General features: G+C 40.7%; 1 protein-coding gene and 1 pseudogene across 5 annotated transcripts; both read right to left on the bottom strand.

The window, feature by feature from the left end:
• Positions 1-3,214: 3,214 nt before the first annotated feature.
• On the bottom strand, positions 3,215-3,898 carry LOC103705027 (splicing factor 3B subunit 6-like protein pseudogene; annotated as a pseudogene). Its single transcript, XR_015972992.2, has one exon. The product of XR_015972992.2 is annotated as a splicing factor 3B subunit 6-like protein pseudogene (transcript).
• A 493-nt stretch (positions 3,899-4,391) lies between these two features.
• LOC103705028 (dihydropyrimidinase-like) lies at positions 4,392-13,969 on the bottom strand. 4 transcript variants are annotated; one of them, XM_088710427.2, is made up of 13 exons: positions 13,634-13,966; positions 13,383-13,532; positions 12,538-12,589; positions 12,131-12,400; positions 11,772-11,983; positions 8,782-8,902; positions 6,852-6,939; positions 6,688-6,766; positions 6,169-6,256; positions 6,035-6,075; positions 5,877-5,929; positions 5,513-5,669; positions 4,392-4,856 (listed from the first exon to the last, which is right to left on the bottom strand). In XM_088710427.2, exons 1-13 carry the CDS (start codon positions 13,922-13,924, stop codon positions 4,665-4,667), a joined length of 1,794 nt encoding a protein of 597 aa, XP_088566553.2. In that variant the 5' UTR covers positions 13,925-13,966; the 3' UTR covers positions 4,392-4,664. The 4 variants fall into 4 exon arrangements, 3 of the variants coding, with proteins under 3 accessions (XP_088566553.2, XP_088566554.2, XP_088566555.2); XM_088710428.2 differs by having other exon boundaries at positions 12,131-12,437; positions 13,634-13,864; XR_015972991.2 differs by lacking the exon at positions 5,877-5,929 and having other exon boundaries at positions 13,634-13,969.
• Positions 13,970-17,361: the final 3,392 nt, after the last annotated feature.

Here is a 17,361-nt window from a genome sequence, read left to right as displayed (position 1 = left end):
TTTTAACATGTCAAATACATCCTCCCATGATCCATGTATTGTCGGTCCTATAGAGATATGTACATATTCTGATAGAAAATTTAAGGATATTCTGAAAAGAATGCAGATAAGTCCTTAAAACATCATCCAAAGCAGTGGTTCAAGGCCAGTGACCTATCCCAAGCTGCTCTGGTGGCCAGATCATGGTTCACCGGCTGACCAGCCTGTCAAACAAACCAAGCAGCTCGAGACAGGCTTGAGAAAAGCTTAGTCAAGCTTAGTTTGAAGCTAAAAAAACTGACCTTGCACCAGCAAAATAGGCTGAAAGGTAATTTCAAGCCAAGCCAAAATTGACCCAGCTCAATCAGACTTGGCTCGACCATGGTGTTGTATCATACATATTACATACCGCTGCATGATGGTCGCAATTGTAATTGGAGAAAAACTCGAGAAAGTGTCAAAATTGACTCATGATTTAAGACAGCTTGGACATGCTCTTCAAAAGGTTTCGAGGTCATTCTATGGTTTAATGAACTTTATATATGTAGGAAAGAGGCAACTCTACGCTACAGTTCAATAATGATGTAATTAAGCATTTTACTTGGCAGTTATGTGTCTCAGTAGATGTCTCATGCCATGCTCAGTGTCTAGAAGAGTTGGCAGTTGACATTACAAAATTCTAGAAAACTAAAAATTTCCACTTCATGCTGAAAAAGAGAGAGCAAACTAGGAAACAAGCCCTCTCACCAATCAAATGCACCAGCGCATGAAACACAGCCCCAGGAAACTCGATAAAATATCCTTCAAATAATTCCAAGGGTGTTGTAGAACAACAAATGCAAGATTTTCGAATCTGTCAAGATCAACAAAAACAAACTTGGGGAGTCCTACATCAACTCCACTAAAAGCAAGCACATGCATATAGGGCCCAATAAACACAAGTCGAAAATGAGAACTGGAATAAGCATTTCCATATATTATTAAAAAAAGAAATCAAATCTTGTGGTCTGTAATCCATTAAATGCTTCAACCCACTTCAGCCTTACATATATGTAAGCATTGAACACGCTATGGACAACTCAATAAGCTACCAAGACCCAAAACAATTGCATTTCGGTTTCTTTTCAGCCTCTAAAGACCTCATTGGATAGGCCAGATCATGACTGGGTTCACCCTTTCAGTAAAAGTATGCTAGTTCACTGTCACGTGCTTCTGCATGCGCTTGAGCTGAGACAGGTGTGCAACTGAAGCAACTTCTATGTGTTTGATTAGAAGAGCCTACCCCTGAAGGCGGCATGCTTGCACTTAGGCTCACCTTCTACAACACTAGAGGTTCTAATCTGCAAGAATATAAAGCTAGGAGGCAGCAACAGAGTATTAAGATGGCAGTAGGAGCTACGGAGGGAGGTGGGAAGGGTGTGACAGAGGGTAATCCTCCCAGTGCAGGTCTTAGAATCGAATTAGTTGTAGCTGACAAGAGTGTGGAGGGCAAGGACATAGATGTTGGAGAAAATAAAGGACGATGAGAAAGACAGGGAAGAGAACATTGTAGCAAGTGCTGTGATGGTTGGTGAGGAGGGAGGAGCAAGGTGGCCCTAGTTTTAGTGGTAACAGCTATGATGCCTTGCTACCAGACATTGCCCTTTTCCAATAATTGATGGCTATGCAGGAGAGGCCTCGCCACCAAGCCCAGCCACAAGTTGGCCATCTTTTACCGAGTGGCCAATATGGCAGGATATGGTCTGAGGTCACTAGAGAGGTTACGCTCTTTGATCATGGATGCCATGGAACAAAGGCTACAGCAGAGAAAATGAGGGTAGAAATTGCAAATTCAAGTAGCAACTGTGCACCATACAATGGGGATAGAGGGGGAAAAGCCATGGACATAGTGAAAAACAAAGGAAGAAAATTACCATAGAATTGCTAAGGGAAAATATCTCATCCTGATATCATAGGAGGCTTCTACTTACCTATGTGCCAAGATAAACACAATCAGGTTTTGTTAAAAAATACACTATACTAAGTGGGGGTCTTAATAACCTCATAAAAAAGAGGTTACAAAAATTTCCCTTTGTCTTTCTTGAGTTTGATCAGCAAACAAAAAAACAAAGAGGTGGCAAAAGTTCATTGTAGGATATGCTACTGCCACATGGTTTTTGATGCCCATAGGTAAATGAAACAAGTGCTTCCATAGGCATCTTCTATCTAGGCCTCTCTTTTTCAAATCCCATAGAAGTTTGGATATGGATGTTAAATCTTCTTTGGATGGAGGTTCTTCTGGATCATGAGTTGGCTAGGCAGACTAGTGGTTCACGAGTGCAAAGTATTGATGGAAGTACCTTGTTTTAACTCTAGCAGTGGGGAAAGCAAAAAAGATATTACAATGTCATGATCACCAGTAAAGTAAGTGCTACCTTACAATGGTCTGAAAATTAGTGTAGATAGAAGTATCCCACTTGGTGAGTCAAAACAATGTATAACCATATAACAGATCAAGGGTATTTACTTCTCAACTAGTTCATATGGCTTTTCTATAAAAGTGATGACAAGAATTTCAAGTAGGAGACTTCATGCATGTTGGGTGTGCGTTATTATTCAAAACATGGCTTCTCTAATTGGGAGTTGAGTCTAATTAATAGGAAATTAGCCAATTGGGTTTGACTACTCGAGAGGGTTTAGGGAGAAATTAGTGTTACCAGATAATACAAACCTGATTTCAGTTTTGGTTCGATTGTTTTGTAAAACCATTCCCTTCCAAAGACTGCAATCCAAAATTTTTTAGGGCTGCATTGAATAATTTAAATTTCCCAGGGCATAAGAATTATGAAATTATGGAAAACATTTTCAAGAAAGAATTAAGAGGACCCGAGAGTAGCAAACCAGCAAAATGCGAAAAAAGAGATCCAATCCACATTCAAACTCATAGAAATCAAGAGATAATCCATGTCATAATATGAACCAAGCAAAGACGATATATGAAAATCCTAATATCCACAAATTTTATTTTTTTTACTATGTACCCATTAAACCAGGCCAATCCGAGAGTTCAATAAACTCCTTCAAAGAACCTGTAGAAATACCAAACTTTCAAAACCCTAAGAGCGGTCTATGCAATCAACTAATTTAAAGACTCGTATGAAAAAGTCCACATCCAAACATAAATTCATAGATAAAAACCACCCAAGAGCCAGTCCATGTCATGGATGAAATAAGTGCCAAATAGAAAGTCATCAAATCCACTAAAGATTCAATCTTTTCATTATAAAAGCATCATATCATCCAAGTTCTAGGGATATAGAAGTGCATAGATATTAACAAGACACGCAGAAAAAAATCCAATCCCACAGAACCCCCACAATTTCGAATTTGTTCCGAGATCGAGTAGAATGTTTACTTATCTTTGGATGAAGATAAGCCGTATTTCTCCTGCATGCGAGCCAGCTCGTCCTCCTTCTTCTTCTGGTCGACCTTCTTGGACATCTTGGCCTGCTGGTAGTAGAGGACAATGAGGTAGCGGTTGGCGACGTTGAAGCCAGAGAGGTGGTCGACGGCCGTCTTGGCGTCGTAGATGTCCTCGTAAACGACGAAGGCGGTGCCGCGGGTGTCCTTGTTCGTCCCGATCCGGATCTGGCGGATGGCCCCATACTTGCCGAAGATGTCGTACATCTCCTCGCTCGAGATGTTGAACGGCAGGTTCCGCACGTACAGAACCCGGTTCACCTCCGGCGGCAGCCGCGTGTTCCCCTTCCGCAGGCTGATCGCTGCCATCTCTCTCCCCTTCCGTCGATCCCAAGGGTTAGGGTTCCGACGAGGAGAGGTTTCTACTGGAAATTTCTAAGATTTTGTAGAAGAACCCGGAGGCGAGGATTCAGAGAAGGGCAGCAGCCAGCCGATGAGAGGAGAAATAAAAAAAAGAGAGCGAAAAGCGGTTAAGTTGGGGGTGCGTGAGTTTATACAGGGGATAGAAATTTGTGGCGACTTTCTAGATGGTTCTCATGGGCCGGGTTATAGCCCTCTCAGGCTCGGCCTGTTACTAATCCGTGATAATAATATTATATTTTCATTTTTCATTTTTTCTATTTTTACTTTTGTAAAAGAAAAGGGCCATGGCAATAATTCCCCTACCCATTTTTTTGGGCGCTTGGGGGTGTTGGGTGGGGTTGAGGTAAAGAAAATAGATCTAAAAATACCTTCTTCCAGCAATTTTTTCACTTGATTGTTAGATATGGGGATTTTTTTTTTTGAGAGAGAGCAGAAGCAGCAGCAGCAGCAACAACAATTTAAGCCTCTATATGACTTATTAGAACATACTTTCCTTGCACTTGTATCCCTATGGGAGCTTCCGGCTCTGTTGGGGCCTATGAATGAATGAACAAAAGATAGCCAAGAATTTGACATGAAATGTTCCAACATTGCTATACCACACTATCACATAAAGCATATATAACACTTTTATAGAGTTTTTATACAAAATGTACAGGTCTAGCGTCAAAGTGTTAACATATTTACAGGCATTTAATAGAAACGCTGCAACCTACTTAATTACCTCCATGTCGAACATAGCCCTGAGGCTAATCTACAAGCCCAATCTCCTTAGCACAACTTCCTTTCTACTTATATACCTTATTGTCATTAAACTTTTCTTTTATTGATAGTTATGTAGAAGATGGATAGGTGATATAACCTCAGGCTGCAGCTTTGGTCCGGCGAACAGGAGCATGTAGGGAAGCCAGATATGCAGCATCTGCCTTGTCGATACCATCAAAGAGATAACCATAAGGTGGCATTCTAATGTACCTGCCAGACCCAGGCATAATGTTCAGTTTGTTATCTTCCCACACTACTCGTCCTCCAGAAATTGTAACTTCTACTTTACCCTGCACCAACAATAACATGACCAATCAGAAGCAAAGCGACTGTTAGAAAGGTTTTACCAAGTTCAGGTAAATTTAGGTTTGCTTGGTTAATGATTTCAAGTAAGAAGAGTTGAATGGAGCTCAACTATGGCAACCTCACTTGAATTTACTTCCACAACTACACCCAAGGCCCCAACTGAGTTGTTGAAACACAGCCCATAGTGGTTTCCACCATTGGTCGAGTTTTAGCATTTACACACTGATTATCAGCGTTGGAATGATGTTGGAATTAAATGTTAACATTGAACTTATAGCAGAAACAAATGCCATAAAACAGCGGTTGAAGTAATGGGACATGATAGCAGTATAGTCACATGCAACCACAACAAAACTCAAGATTTTAATGGTAGACATGATAGCAGTACAGTTGCATGCAACCACAACTAGTGGTAGGATACTGGGAAAAATTATACATGCAGATCCTTCTAGATTTCATATGTTTGCTCCGATATGCTCGAAGAGCATAGAAACTCTTGCTGTACTGACAATTCAGTTATTTTTTTGGGCTGCGCAAACAAACAGCTGAATAATTGACATCAATATTTTCCTCTTAATATACATCCAATCAAGCCTGCAGAATGCTATAGAAACTATGAAAATGAAGAAACAACAGTTACCTTTCCTGTCCTCCCTTCAAACACATTTGTGTCAGATCTAGAATGATGAGAAGCAGCAGTAATTTTGAAGGTTGCATTAGGGTTTAGTATAATTATATCAGCATCAGATCCTTCAAGTATTGCCCCTTTTCTTGGGTAAATATTGAAAATTCTAGCACTGCAATTATATAAAATCAAGCATTCAGAAATATTATGTTTATCAATGTGATTAAAAGCACGCTATGAATGAAGCATACAAATAACTCTATGAAGGATCTGGTAAATAAATTTCAGTTGAATTTGGTCTGAATTTTCAATTAATCTGAGGACATGACTGAAAAGCAAATTTTATAATGTTGTGAACATGATCATGATGATGAAATACCATTCGGTGCTTGTTATCCGCACATAATCTGTGACAGATATTTGGCCAGATGCCTGCAGCAATATTGATAGTCGATAAAAAACACATCAATTGCTGCAGCAAAATATGCCATGATGAATGTTATCTACAAAAGCAGTTGTAAGTCATTTGCAGCTTACCACCATCGTGTCCCAAATTAAATGCATCCTTTCCTCTATACCTGGAATTCAGTTTGTGTTATCTTAATATCAGATCTCTGGATATTGAAATAGACATGGAATTTGATACTTGAGTTACCAATACTTAGGCATACCATTGACACCATTAGGAATTTTCCGGAAGTCATCAAAGCCAAGAGCTTTTTGTGTAGAGTTTAAGGCACAATGATCCGTTCCTACAAGCTGCAGAAAGCCAGAATGATATTCCAGTAGTTTCCCAGGCATTGATTTTATTGGATGTGGGACAAACAAAAGGATTGCCATAAAGTAATTGGAAAAATAGAACAGAAAACATATTAGGGGAAAATGATAGTATCTTTGTCCAAATTCTGAAAGTTTCTGATCACAGAACAGCTATATGTGGCAACATAGAAAGTATGAAAAATTAGCAAAACATCAAATCATTTAGAGAAAAATATGAAAATTACAAGTTATGTACTGAGAACTGTATTAATACCAAGATGTCTACAACCTATCACTTTCACAACCTCCTAAGGGTCAAACAGACAAAACCATACTAGTGAAGTATTTAAACAAATTTAATTGCACGACCTGAAGGTGCTTACTGTCGTAGGTTCATGATTACAACACAAAGCATAATAATAATATACTACCTGCAAAATTCCTGTTGAAAGTGCAGCTTGAAGGGCTTTATCATGTCCAGCTTTTCTTATCGGGGGACTCATTACGTACCTGCAACATAAAATATGAGCATTATAAACAGCACAGCCATAAATTTTGAGGACGAATAAAGGAAGAAAATGGTATAAATTCTTGCTTTGCAGCAGTAGTGAAATCAGGGTCCCAAAGCCAAGACTCATCAAGGACTAGGCCAGAAACTACAGGTTCACCAATGACCCTTTGCCCTGCAAACATAATTTAAATAGAAGTGTTAGTTCACATCGATTTATAAACTTATTAGTTTAATGCAATAAGTGGTGCAGTGTTCAAATCTAATATTAAGCATTTATTAGAGCAATAAAGGGGTATATATTGCAGACTACAAATAAATTATACAAATAAATTATAATGAGGGATATGTAAACAATGTAAATGACAAACTCAATTCACTCAAGGAGTGCAGATAACAAAGAGCAGAGTAAGAAAATAACATTGTCATGAACAATCTTATTGGTCAGAACTGTTAAAGGAAAAGAACAACGGTGTTATACAGATACCTATCTACCGAAAAGGATTCAGAATTTTGCTTCCACAGCTTATGATGGAAAAAAACAGATTAGGAATAAAGGTGCTTTTTCTTCCACCTACTTAAATGTAGTGTACTGAAAGACCAATATGATATGCCCTATAAAGCCAAATCCGATCACTCTAATGTCATTTTTATCTACTACTGAAATAGAATGAACTACCTTATCCATAACCGACAACCAGTACTTTTTGAGGCCAGCTTAAGGATCAAGGTGCAATTAAATTACCAAAGGATTGAATAATTACAGGAATAGAGTGACTTTAGGAGGTAGGGGTGGCAATTTTCAACCCAACCCAACACAATATGCCTAATGCAACCTGTTGGGTCCACAGGTTGAGTTCAGGTCGACCCGCAGGTTTGGGGAGGGGGGGGGGGGGGGGGGGGGCTATATGCGGTTTACTTAAGTGGTTATATGTGGTTTACCTAGTGGGTGAATATGAGCCATTGGATCACTAATCCAATGGCTCGGAAGACAACAGCAAGTTGAGATTTAAGGGTGGGACGCTGCCACTTTTCTCTCTTAACCCTAGTCACCTTCACACTACTCTGTCCCTCCTACCATAATTATTAAAATGTTGAAAAACTATAAATATGCATTTTTGTAAATTAGTAATATCAAAATGATATATAATTCCATCAAACCAAAAAAACCATTCCTTTGATTAGATAATTAAAATCAGTCATTTCAAATCATTTGTGATGTGCACGTCATTTTGGCTATTGCCTGTAACTCGCGCTTTAGAATAGAAGCAATTCATCGCCACACTCTTTCCAAGTCTAAAGGAACAGGTCAGTCTCTGATTGCACAAGTTTCAGTTTTGTAACTATCAAGTTTTATAACTCTCTGGATAGGTCTCTCAGTCTGCTACTTGGCTTCTCAATCAGGCCCCACTCTTTCCCAAACTTGCCTTGGCTAGGACTTCGGCACTAACTTATAGAGGACCAACATCATGGTTGAGTCTTATAAAGCCAACCCTTACAGATGTGATATCACTTATTGGTTAAAGTTAGCTTTACAATCTCTCAAAATACAGGTTGAACGGGAAGCATCAAAGGTGAATACATGCCAATATATGTGATTTTCAGGTACAATAAACATCCCCCCCCCCCCCCCCCCCCCCCCCCCGTTTTCAAGAAAATGCACAAGGTCTAGATAAATTGTTTTAATTATAGCTTAATGACAAAATGTAGAATCAATGGTATTAGATATTTCCACTTCAACTATATAACTTCATTAGTTAGCTAATATTACTCTTATGGAGATATTAGTCTAATGCAATAATTGGTGAAGTTTCCAACAACTGAGGTTAAAACGTGTTGCAAGTTATCTCTTCTTCTTTATAGGAAAGTCCGCTCAGTAGTAGCATGAAAGCGGATAACCAAGGAAGGAAAGCCTTATTCCCCCAATTATAGTAGAACCACAATCGTATATCATAAGATATTCTAAATGGTTTAAGAATAAAAATATATAAAAAGAACAAAATTCAAAAAATGTCACCTGCTTTTCTAGCCTTTGCAATCTCCTCCATGGCATCAATGCTCATCACATGAACCACATATAAGGGTGTATTGACAAAACTTGCCAAACGAATAGCTCTTGCAGTTGCTTCTCCTTCCAACTATAAAAGAATCAAATTAAACTACAAATTACCACAGCATCAATGAACTATAGAGATTAGTTCATTAACTAAATGGTTCTATACTTATATCATGCAGTAGCAACAAGAAAAACATTGTATTGATGGGCTAGCAATGACATATACTTTATGATTACCTACAGTGAATATACTATAATATGTGTATATGCATGCTTGTAAGGTTCTATGGTGATCACTATACTAGGTTGTTATACACACCTCATCTCAACAATCTAGCTGGCGACCGAGAGCAAGTGCCACGTGGATTAGATTCGATATAAATAGAGCAAATAAGAGCCATGTGACCCTTGCGGGAGTGGGCAGAGTTCAGCTGAGTATGGAATCATAGGCCGAAGAGGCAAGGTTTGATCATGATATGGATAGGCAGGCCGAAGGATTGAGGTCCGGCCATGGTTAACTTTGACATGCCGGTTTGGTTGCAGGCCAAAGTGCAGAGACCGTGATCTAATTTGCGGTTACATCACACGTGGGATCGTGAGGACAAACGACCAAAATGCTGAGGATTGTGGTGATGTGGAAAGTTATAAAGATCAGTGGTTGTATTATAGCTATTTGGTGTGTTAGTATAAATTATGAATCCGTACTCTGTATTAAGGAACCTTCAACGATAAATCTTTATCTTTTATCTTAGGAGTAGGCATAACTTAGTTTTCTACTATTGCTTAGTGCTATATTCTTACCGTAGACCAGCGCTACACTCCTACCGTAGTCCAACGCTACACTCCTATCGGCTTAGCACTACACCCTTCTATCGTAGCCCAACGCTATACTCCCTTATTCACCTTCAAACGATGGTGTGATGGGGGCGAAAGTCCTTGAAATTCAAGGCACTTAGACCCACACTATTCTCTATCCTCCTTTTGATCCTCGTCATCACCGTTCCGATTGATTAGATACCAATGGCAAGCCTATGCACACCAACCTCGTTGCTATGGAAGACTCGACACCTTTCTCCGCTAGCCAATCAAGTTTCTTGGGATCTCGAGTTTCCTAGCACTCGTCCGGATGGGAAGAAAAAAATGCCAATAGCTATAAAAAAGGACAAACATTATGATTTTCAAATACAGAAAGACTGAATACGATATTGAAGATCAACTATCACACTTATGTAACAACCATGGTTTGAAATATTGGTGAAACGGGATGGTACCAATGGTACCATGCTGTCCTAGTAGAATTCCAACACCATGATAGGGCCAAGGTAGCTGAAACCAATCCTAGACAGGGCATATGGCTGGAAAGGGTTGGTACCAGTTGGAACAGATCCCAGTTTTTTCTGGACAACACTTGCATTAGTGTCCTAGCCGAACCAGATCGGTACTAATTGGTACCAATGCTGGTATTTTTGGCACGAGACCATCTCGATCAAGATGCCTTGTGATTCTTTTTTAAAAGAAAGGGGGGCTAGCTCGGTTCAAAGATGCCTTTAGACATCTTGTGAGGCTTTTTTTGAGCCCATAATGTAAGATAGTGTGATAGTAAGAGAGAGGATAGAGAAGAGAGAAGGGAGAGAGGAGGAAAGGAGAAGGCTTTATCCCCTCTCACTAGGGAGGGATCATCAGCACCACAATAGGGGAAGGCACTCCATTCAGGTGAGGCCATCCAATCTATCTTTTTTTGGCCCAAAGTAAAAAATCAAAAAAAGGGAAAACCCATATCAAATTTTTTATTTAAATTTAGGATATGTTTTAGGGCAGACAACCGCATACAACATAATGAATTTTTTGATCAATATCTTATTTCTTTAAGAAAAATATATGTTTTTATATTAAAATTTTAATAAAAAATAAAATATATGGGAATTTAGTTCTAAAAATTGTAGCATGCTTGTATTTGTAGTATGCACATGCTACAACCTTTGTGGCTGGAATATCTTCTTATAATCATTTACCAAATATTTTACTTAAGAAAAGAATTAAAAATTTCCCAAGTTACTCAAATTTTAATCAAGGAATTATCAATAGATGTCCTAAAGTGTAAATACAATTTTAAATTTTATTTGTCATATGTTTCGATGATCAAAGGTTGTTTCATGATTTCTAAATTAATTTTAAAGGAAAATAAATAAGAATTCGAAAAATATTAGTTAAATGTAATAAATATGGAATATATATTGATAATTAACAAAATAAGTTCTAAAATTGACATCTTGTATTTTATTGAATTTTCTGATTTTCAAGCCATTGATTAACTATTGGCAACACTCGGATGCATATGAAAGGCATACACACTCTACATGAGATTAGACTATTAAAGTGAGTTATTGTGATTTTCTCTTTTTTTTTCCATACTATATTGTATTTTCTATTTCTTTACTCATAAATATTGTTAGTTGTTTGATAATTAAGTATTTGTACTGATATCGACACTCAATTATTGCATAGCCTTTAAAAAATCCTTCAAATATTAAAAAATACAAAACAAGCTAGCCAAACATCTTCATCATGTATAAAAATGCAAAAAAGTAATAAAAAAGAATAAAAAATGATTTATCGCCATCCCGATATTGTATTGGTACGAAGCTCCATCCATGTATCGGCACGGGATGGCCCGGTACTGTATGCTCTGGCCAAAAACCTCCAGTACCATTTTTTTTTAAAACCCTAGTAACAATTATATCAACATATGTATGTAGCAAAGTATAGATTCAAGCAACAGATTCTTGAAACTAATAGAAGAAGCAATTCAATAAAGAGGAAAGACAAAAACTATATATAAAAAAGGAATAGTCAAATTGAAAAATAGCCTAAAACTTACTAAACAACTTGAAAGTAAAATGAAGAGCTACTATTAACATTGTACAGTACAAGAGACATGTTTTGAGAATCACCACTGGAGGCCTTGAAAGAGCATGCCCCTCCGGACCTGTTATTCCAAGATCTATCATTCTTTTCTGTCCTTCAGCAACAGCATCTCCATTTTCTGCATGAACCATAGCCAATGCTCCAAGGGACTTGCATTTTTCCAAGCCTTGAATTAAAAGCTCATCGTTGACCATCAATGCTCCTTTGTATGCCATAAAGAATTTAAAAGAGTTGATCCCTGATATTAATGTAAAATTTTAGGAAGGTTCACTTATAATAAAAACAAAACAGCCAGATTAAGCTGCTTTCATATGAGGATTCAGAATCAAACACTTATTCACGAATCAAAATAAGTTTCCATTGGAGTAGCATAAATTATACAAACCATTCTCTTTAACCATTAACTCCATGTCTTTAGCAACTTCATCATCCCACTTTGTGACGGCCATATGAAAACCATAGTCCATTACTGCCGTTTTTGCTTTGTTCATATAGGAATCAAAACCTGCAGATAAACTTCCATTAACTGGTATAACAAAGTCAATGTGCATGGTTGTCCCTCCTGCCAATGCACCAGCTTGACCAGTGAAAAAATCATCTATCATCACAGTTCCCATAAACTCCATCTCTAGGTGAGTGTGAGGATCAATCCCGCCTGTTCCAATGCAGATAGAGACCCCTGTAGTTATCATCTGCTTACAGATAGAAATTAAGATATCTACTCTTTATCTTCATGCAATGACATCAAAAATATGGTTGTTACAATGACTGTATAATAAAATTTAAACAGACCTGGCATGACATATTTCCCTGTTGCATCAAGTATTTTCACATCATCCCCAACCTATAGTAAAGATTCAAATGCATATTTATTGCAACAGCAATACACAAGAAAAGAAAGAAGAACAAAACACTTCTGAAGGAAGTATAACTTTGTAATAAATTAGAAATCAAAATGACTAGCCGTGACAATAAGATTAGTAGCACAGTCAAGGTTGCTAAGCTGTAATTTTAATATAACAAGGAAATATGGAGTTAGAATTCACAGTATTTAAAAACATTAAGATCTAGGAGTATCAACATGGATAGATAAAGACAATGAAAATCATTTGAGCTGGTTTAAATACATGCAGATTGACCAGAGACTGTTTACTAAGGAGATGCATTCAGGCTTAGAACCAATGAAGAGGCTGGACCCTCCCACACATACACATTAAAAGTGACAATAAAAGCAAGAAATGGCAGGAGTCCCATGCAAATGCTGCCTTCAACATCAATCTCCATGTGGCATTTCACTTATTTGTAAGGAAACGAAAACACAAAACAGGTTACAGTAACAATAACAAACAAGCCCTCATTTAACTAATACAACGAGGTAGCAAAAGAATAGTGCAATTACAGCATTAACTACGGAGGCTGAGATTTATTTTGGAGTACTCAGGACCAGCAGCTTGTATGAAAGAACTTAACTGAAGCCCTAGATCTAAAGGGATTGAATTTTAGCTTCCACGATTTCTATTTAACATAGATTATACGAGTAATGAACGACTCCAATCCAACGTCCAAGTAAAAAGAAATTAAAAAAAAAATCAATAGAAATTATATACAAAGACAAACAATTATCATCGGAACCTGACCTTGATATTAGGTCTCACAGACACAATGATACCGTCCTCGATGTACACATCCGCTACCTCCTTGTGATGAGCGTTCACTACGGTCCCTCCCTTGATCAAAATCTTCGTAAATGACGAGCTGCAGTCCGAATCAGTTGCAATAGCACAGAACTATAAAATTTACACCAGTATTTCATCAGGTTCGCTAGAATTAGATCAGAGAACAAAGGAATGGGATTTTAGGACCGGCTAGGGTTCTCGGAAACGCTCACCCCTTGCATCGGATTCAGTTCGGAGATCGAGCGAGGGATGGAGAGAAGGAAAAGAAGAAGGAAGAGATCGAGACGGAACGAGCGCTGGATCGACGCGATGGATGTCATCTTTCTCAACATCGTACATGGCAGGTTCAATCGAAGCTCTACTGCCATTGATGATGACACGGTTTGGGAGGCGCCGAAGGAGAGCCTTTTCTCGCAGTTTTGTGAACTCCAACTCTTCACTGTGTTGTGAACTCCCATGTCTTGTTCAGATAACGGCTCGTGTTTTGGCCGCCAGCCATACATTAGCCTTCCTGGTAATTATCTTTAAATTCGAGGGTAAACGTGCAAAGCAAGATTTGCCCGAGGGGTGGTTCTATATACACCCCCCTATTGCTCAGGACACCCCCCCAAAAATTAAAAAAAAATTAAATACTTTCTACACCCCCCCATTTGCTAAGGACACCCCTAAAAAATTAAAAATACCTAAATTACCCCCCACCCTCCCCACCCCCTCACCTAAATTGCTCTCTACACCCCCCAAACCCCCCCCCCCCCACCCCGCTCTTCCCCTCCAAAACACACGTAACCCTTCCGCCCAAAAAACCAGCCTCAAGCACCTCGCCGGCGGCCAAACCCCCTCCGTCTCCCCCTTCTCCCTCTCGTCGCCGGTCGGTGCAGTGCACCTCGCCAACGCCCAAAACCCCCCCGTTCCCCCTTCTCCCTCTCGTCGCCGGCATTCTCCCGATCTCCGACCACCTCGCCGGCTTCTCCCGGAACCACCTCCCCGGCCATCTCCCGAGCAACGAGCACCTCGCCGGCGCCTCCACGACCACCTCGAGATAGCTCCCCCCCCCCCTCCAGTGCTCCGTTCGGCACTGGATCGCCGAACAGAACCCTTCTGTTCGGCTGAACAGTGCCGAACAGAAGCCCTCTGTTCGGCAACCCTCAACCGAACAGAAGGATTCTGTTCGGCTGCACGGTGCCGAACAGAAGCCTTCTGTTCGGCTGCACAGTGCCGAACAGAAGGGTTCTGTCCGGCACCGTGCAGCCGAACAGAAGCCTTCTGTTCGGCTCTGTGCAGCCGAACAGAAGCCTTCTGTTCGGCACTGTGCAGCCGAACAGAAGGCTTCTGGTGCCAAATCGCGTGCCGTGCTGAATTTTGTGCCGAACATTTATGTATGCAATTGAATTATTTTCTTTGATATAGCCTAACATTGAATTTCTATATTTTCAGACATGGATCCCCGTCCCGCCAGAGTTAGACCTACGGCGTCAGCTAGGAGACGTCGTGCTAGGATTGCTTCTCCCGAGCCTGCTCATATGCCATCGGACTCTCCTGAGTCAGAGCATGATGATATGCCCGCTAGGGGCGAAGACGATGAGTCCGTTGGACCATGTCCAGGAGGTCCAGAGGATGAGTCCGTTTCAGGACGCATATAGCAGCTTCCATCTGGAGGCAACAGGTATTGTTTATTTGTTATAGCATTATATTTTGTTTATTGATGTTTTATAAAGTAGTAGTAATTATACATTTATATTACAGGAACGAGCTCCACTAAAGTGCATGAACCATACTGCCAAGGTTGGTGAATGGAAGTGGTGGTCTTCAAACCAACCAAATACCAGGTTCAGAGCACTATTGAGGCAGTCGGGCCTCGTAGAGTTAGTACAGTGCTCTTATCGATTCATCGATAAGATTCTGATTTCGGGCTTCGTAGAGAGATGGCAGCCCGAGACGAACACCTTCCATATACCATTTGGCGAGATCACTATCACGTTGGATGATGTATCCGCCATTTTAGGGATTCCTGTCGCAGGTTCCTCAGTATCAGTTTCTCCTGAGAGGATGAGTGATCGGGATACTGAGGAGATACTTGTGGAGTTGTTGGGGGTGTCAGCTGGAGACGCGCGTCAGGAGGTACTGTCATCGCGCGGTCAGTCTGTGAGGATGGAGTGGCTGAGGACTCAGTTTCACTCTGTATCTGATAGAGACAGGCAGCAGAGGATAGAGTGTGCAGCACGAGCCTATTTGTTATTTTTGTTAGGCTGCACACTCTTTGCTGATAAGAGTGGGACCAGGGTGCCTATAGCGTATCTGTGTTTACTGCGGGATCTGGATAGGGTGAGCACATATGCCTGGGGTACAGCTGCCCAGCACTCAGTCCTCACCCGTCGCTCGAGTATACTGATGCCAGTCCCCGCGTGCACCGCTGGATGCCCGGTACTCCATTCCGTACCACGATGGACCATTTAGTGGTTCTACGTGAGTCATTGGACCTTTTGAGCATCGATGAGGTACGTATCATATTACCATTTGCTTGTGTTTGTCAGTACTTTTAATATGCGATATAGTATAAAACTGAAATGGACCTTTTGTTTTGCAGGTTATTTGGGATCCCCATCATCGGCTTCGGGGAGATCGCCCATATATACCCGTCACATTTTTTAGTGGCTCCATCAAGTGCCTTGATATCGTAGAACCCTATCATCCAGAAAGGGTTCTTAGACAGTTTGGTCGTATTCAGACCATCTCTCGAGCGCCACTAGCCCCTACGCGAGCCAACAGAGGTTCCACAGCAGGCTCGTACCGGATACATTACTCCTATATGGATCAGCTTTGGGAGCGGTGGGAGGACCACGTGCTGAGCCAGGCGAGCAGGAGCCACCCAGTTACCCGGCCATCAGACAGCGTATCGGGATACATGGAGTGGTATCTCCGTATCACGCACGTTGCAGTTCAGCCTCCTCATCTGCGCTCGAGTACTCATTCTGGAGCTAGGAGAGGTCATGATGATGCTGACATGCACCGGCGGTGTAATGCAGCTGCACTCGGTATCAGTACCGACATTGTACGGATGGGTCCCTCAGAGGCTACGTCACTAGGTGCCGGGCACCTATATGATGCTATTTCTCAGATGCATCAGGTACTTCTGGGTGATGAGCTTGGCCCGAGTACAGCACCCTCTCATTCGGATCCAGGACCCTCTCATTCGGACGTACAGCAGTACACGCGTCGACGATGGCGTCATAGGGATTGATGATGGAGCCTTTGTAATCTTTGTAAAGCCTTTGATATTAATGAAAAATATATATTTTTGGTACATTTACGTGTAATCTTTGTAAAGCCTGGCCCGTTCTATTTTACACAAATATAACAGTGCACATAACAATCAATCTAACAATGCGAAGACAGATATTTTTTGATTTATATTGATGATGGAGTTTCACAGTACATGACTCTAAGAGGCCAAAAAAATTTACAACTTTCAAAAATTGTACATATATAAACAATCAATCTAACTCTACTGTCTTGCCTCCACCTCCCCCTGAGGAGATGGAGTCCCGTGGGGGGTTTGACCCTGAATCTGATATGACTGATGTTCTGCCTCCACCTCCCCCTGAGGTACCTCCAAATGTTGTTCCAATCAAAGCTGACCCTGGACAAAGTTCCCCTCCAAAAAAGGCAGCAAAGCCTAAGAGGGTGCCAGTGGCAAGACCTGGCCTTGCACGGAGAATTAATGAATCAGAGGATCTGTTCGGCACAAAATTCAGCACGGCACGCGATTTGGCACTAGAAGCCTTCTGTTCGGCTGCACAGTGCCGAACAGAAGGCTTCTGTTCGGCTGCACAGAGCCGGACAGAACCCTTCTGTTCGGCACTGTGCAGCCGAACAGAAGGCTTCTGTTCGGCACCGTGCAGCCGAACAGAAGGCTTCTGTTCGGTTGAGGGTTGCCGAACAG

Source organism: Phoenix dactylifera, chromosome 14 (assembly GCF_051530095.1).
Source record: "Phoenix dactylifera cultivar Ajwa chromosome 14, Ajwa_hap1_PhDact_Kaust_v1.1, whole genome shotgun sequence".
In the NCBI taxonomy this organism is placed as follows: domain Eukaryota; kingdom Viridiplantae; phylum Streptophyta; class Magnoliopsida; order Arecales; family Arecaceae; genus Phoenix; species Phoenix dactylifera.
Note: the sequence above shows the minus strand (reverse complement) of the source record. Positions and strands in the feature narration are given on the sequence as shown.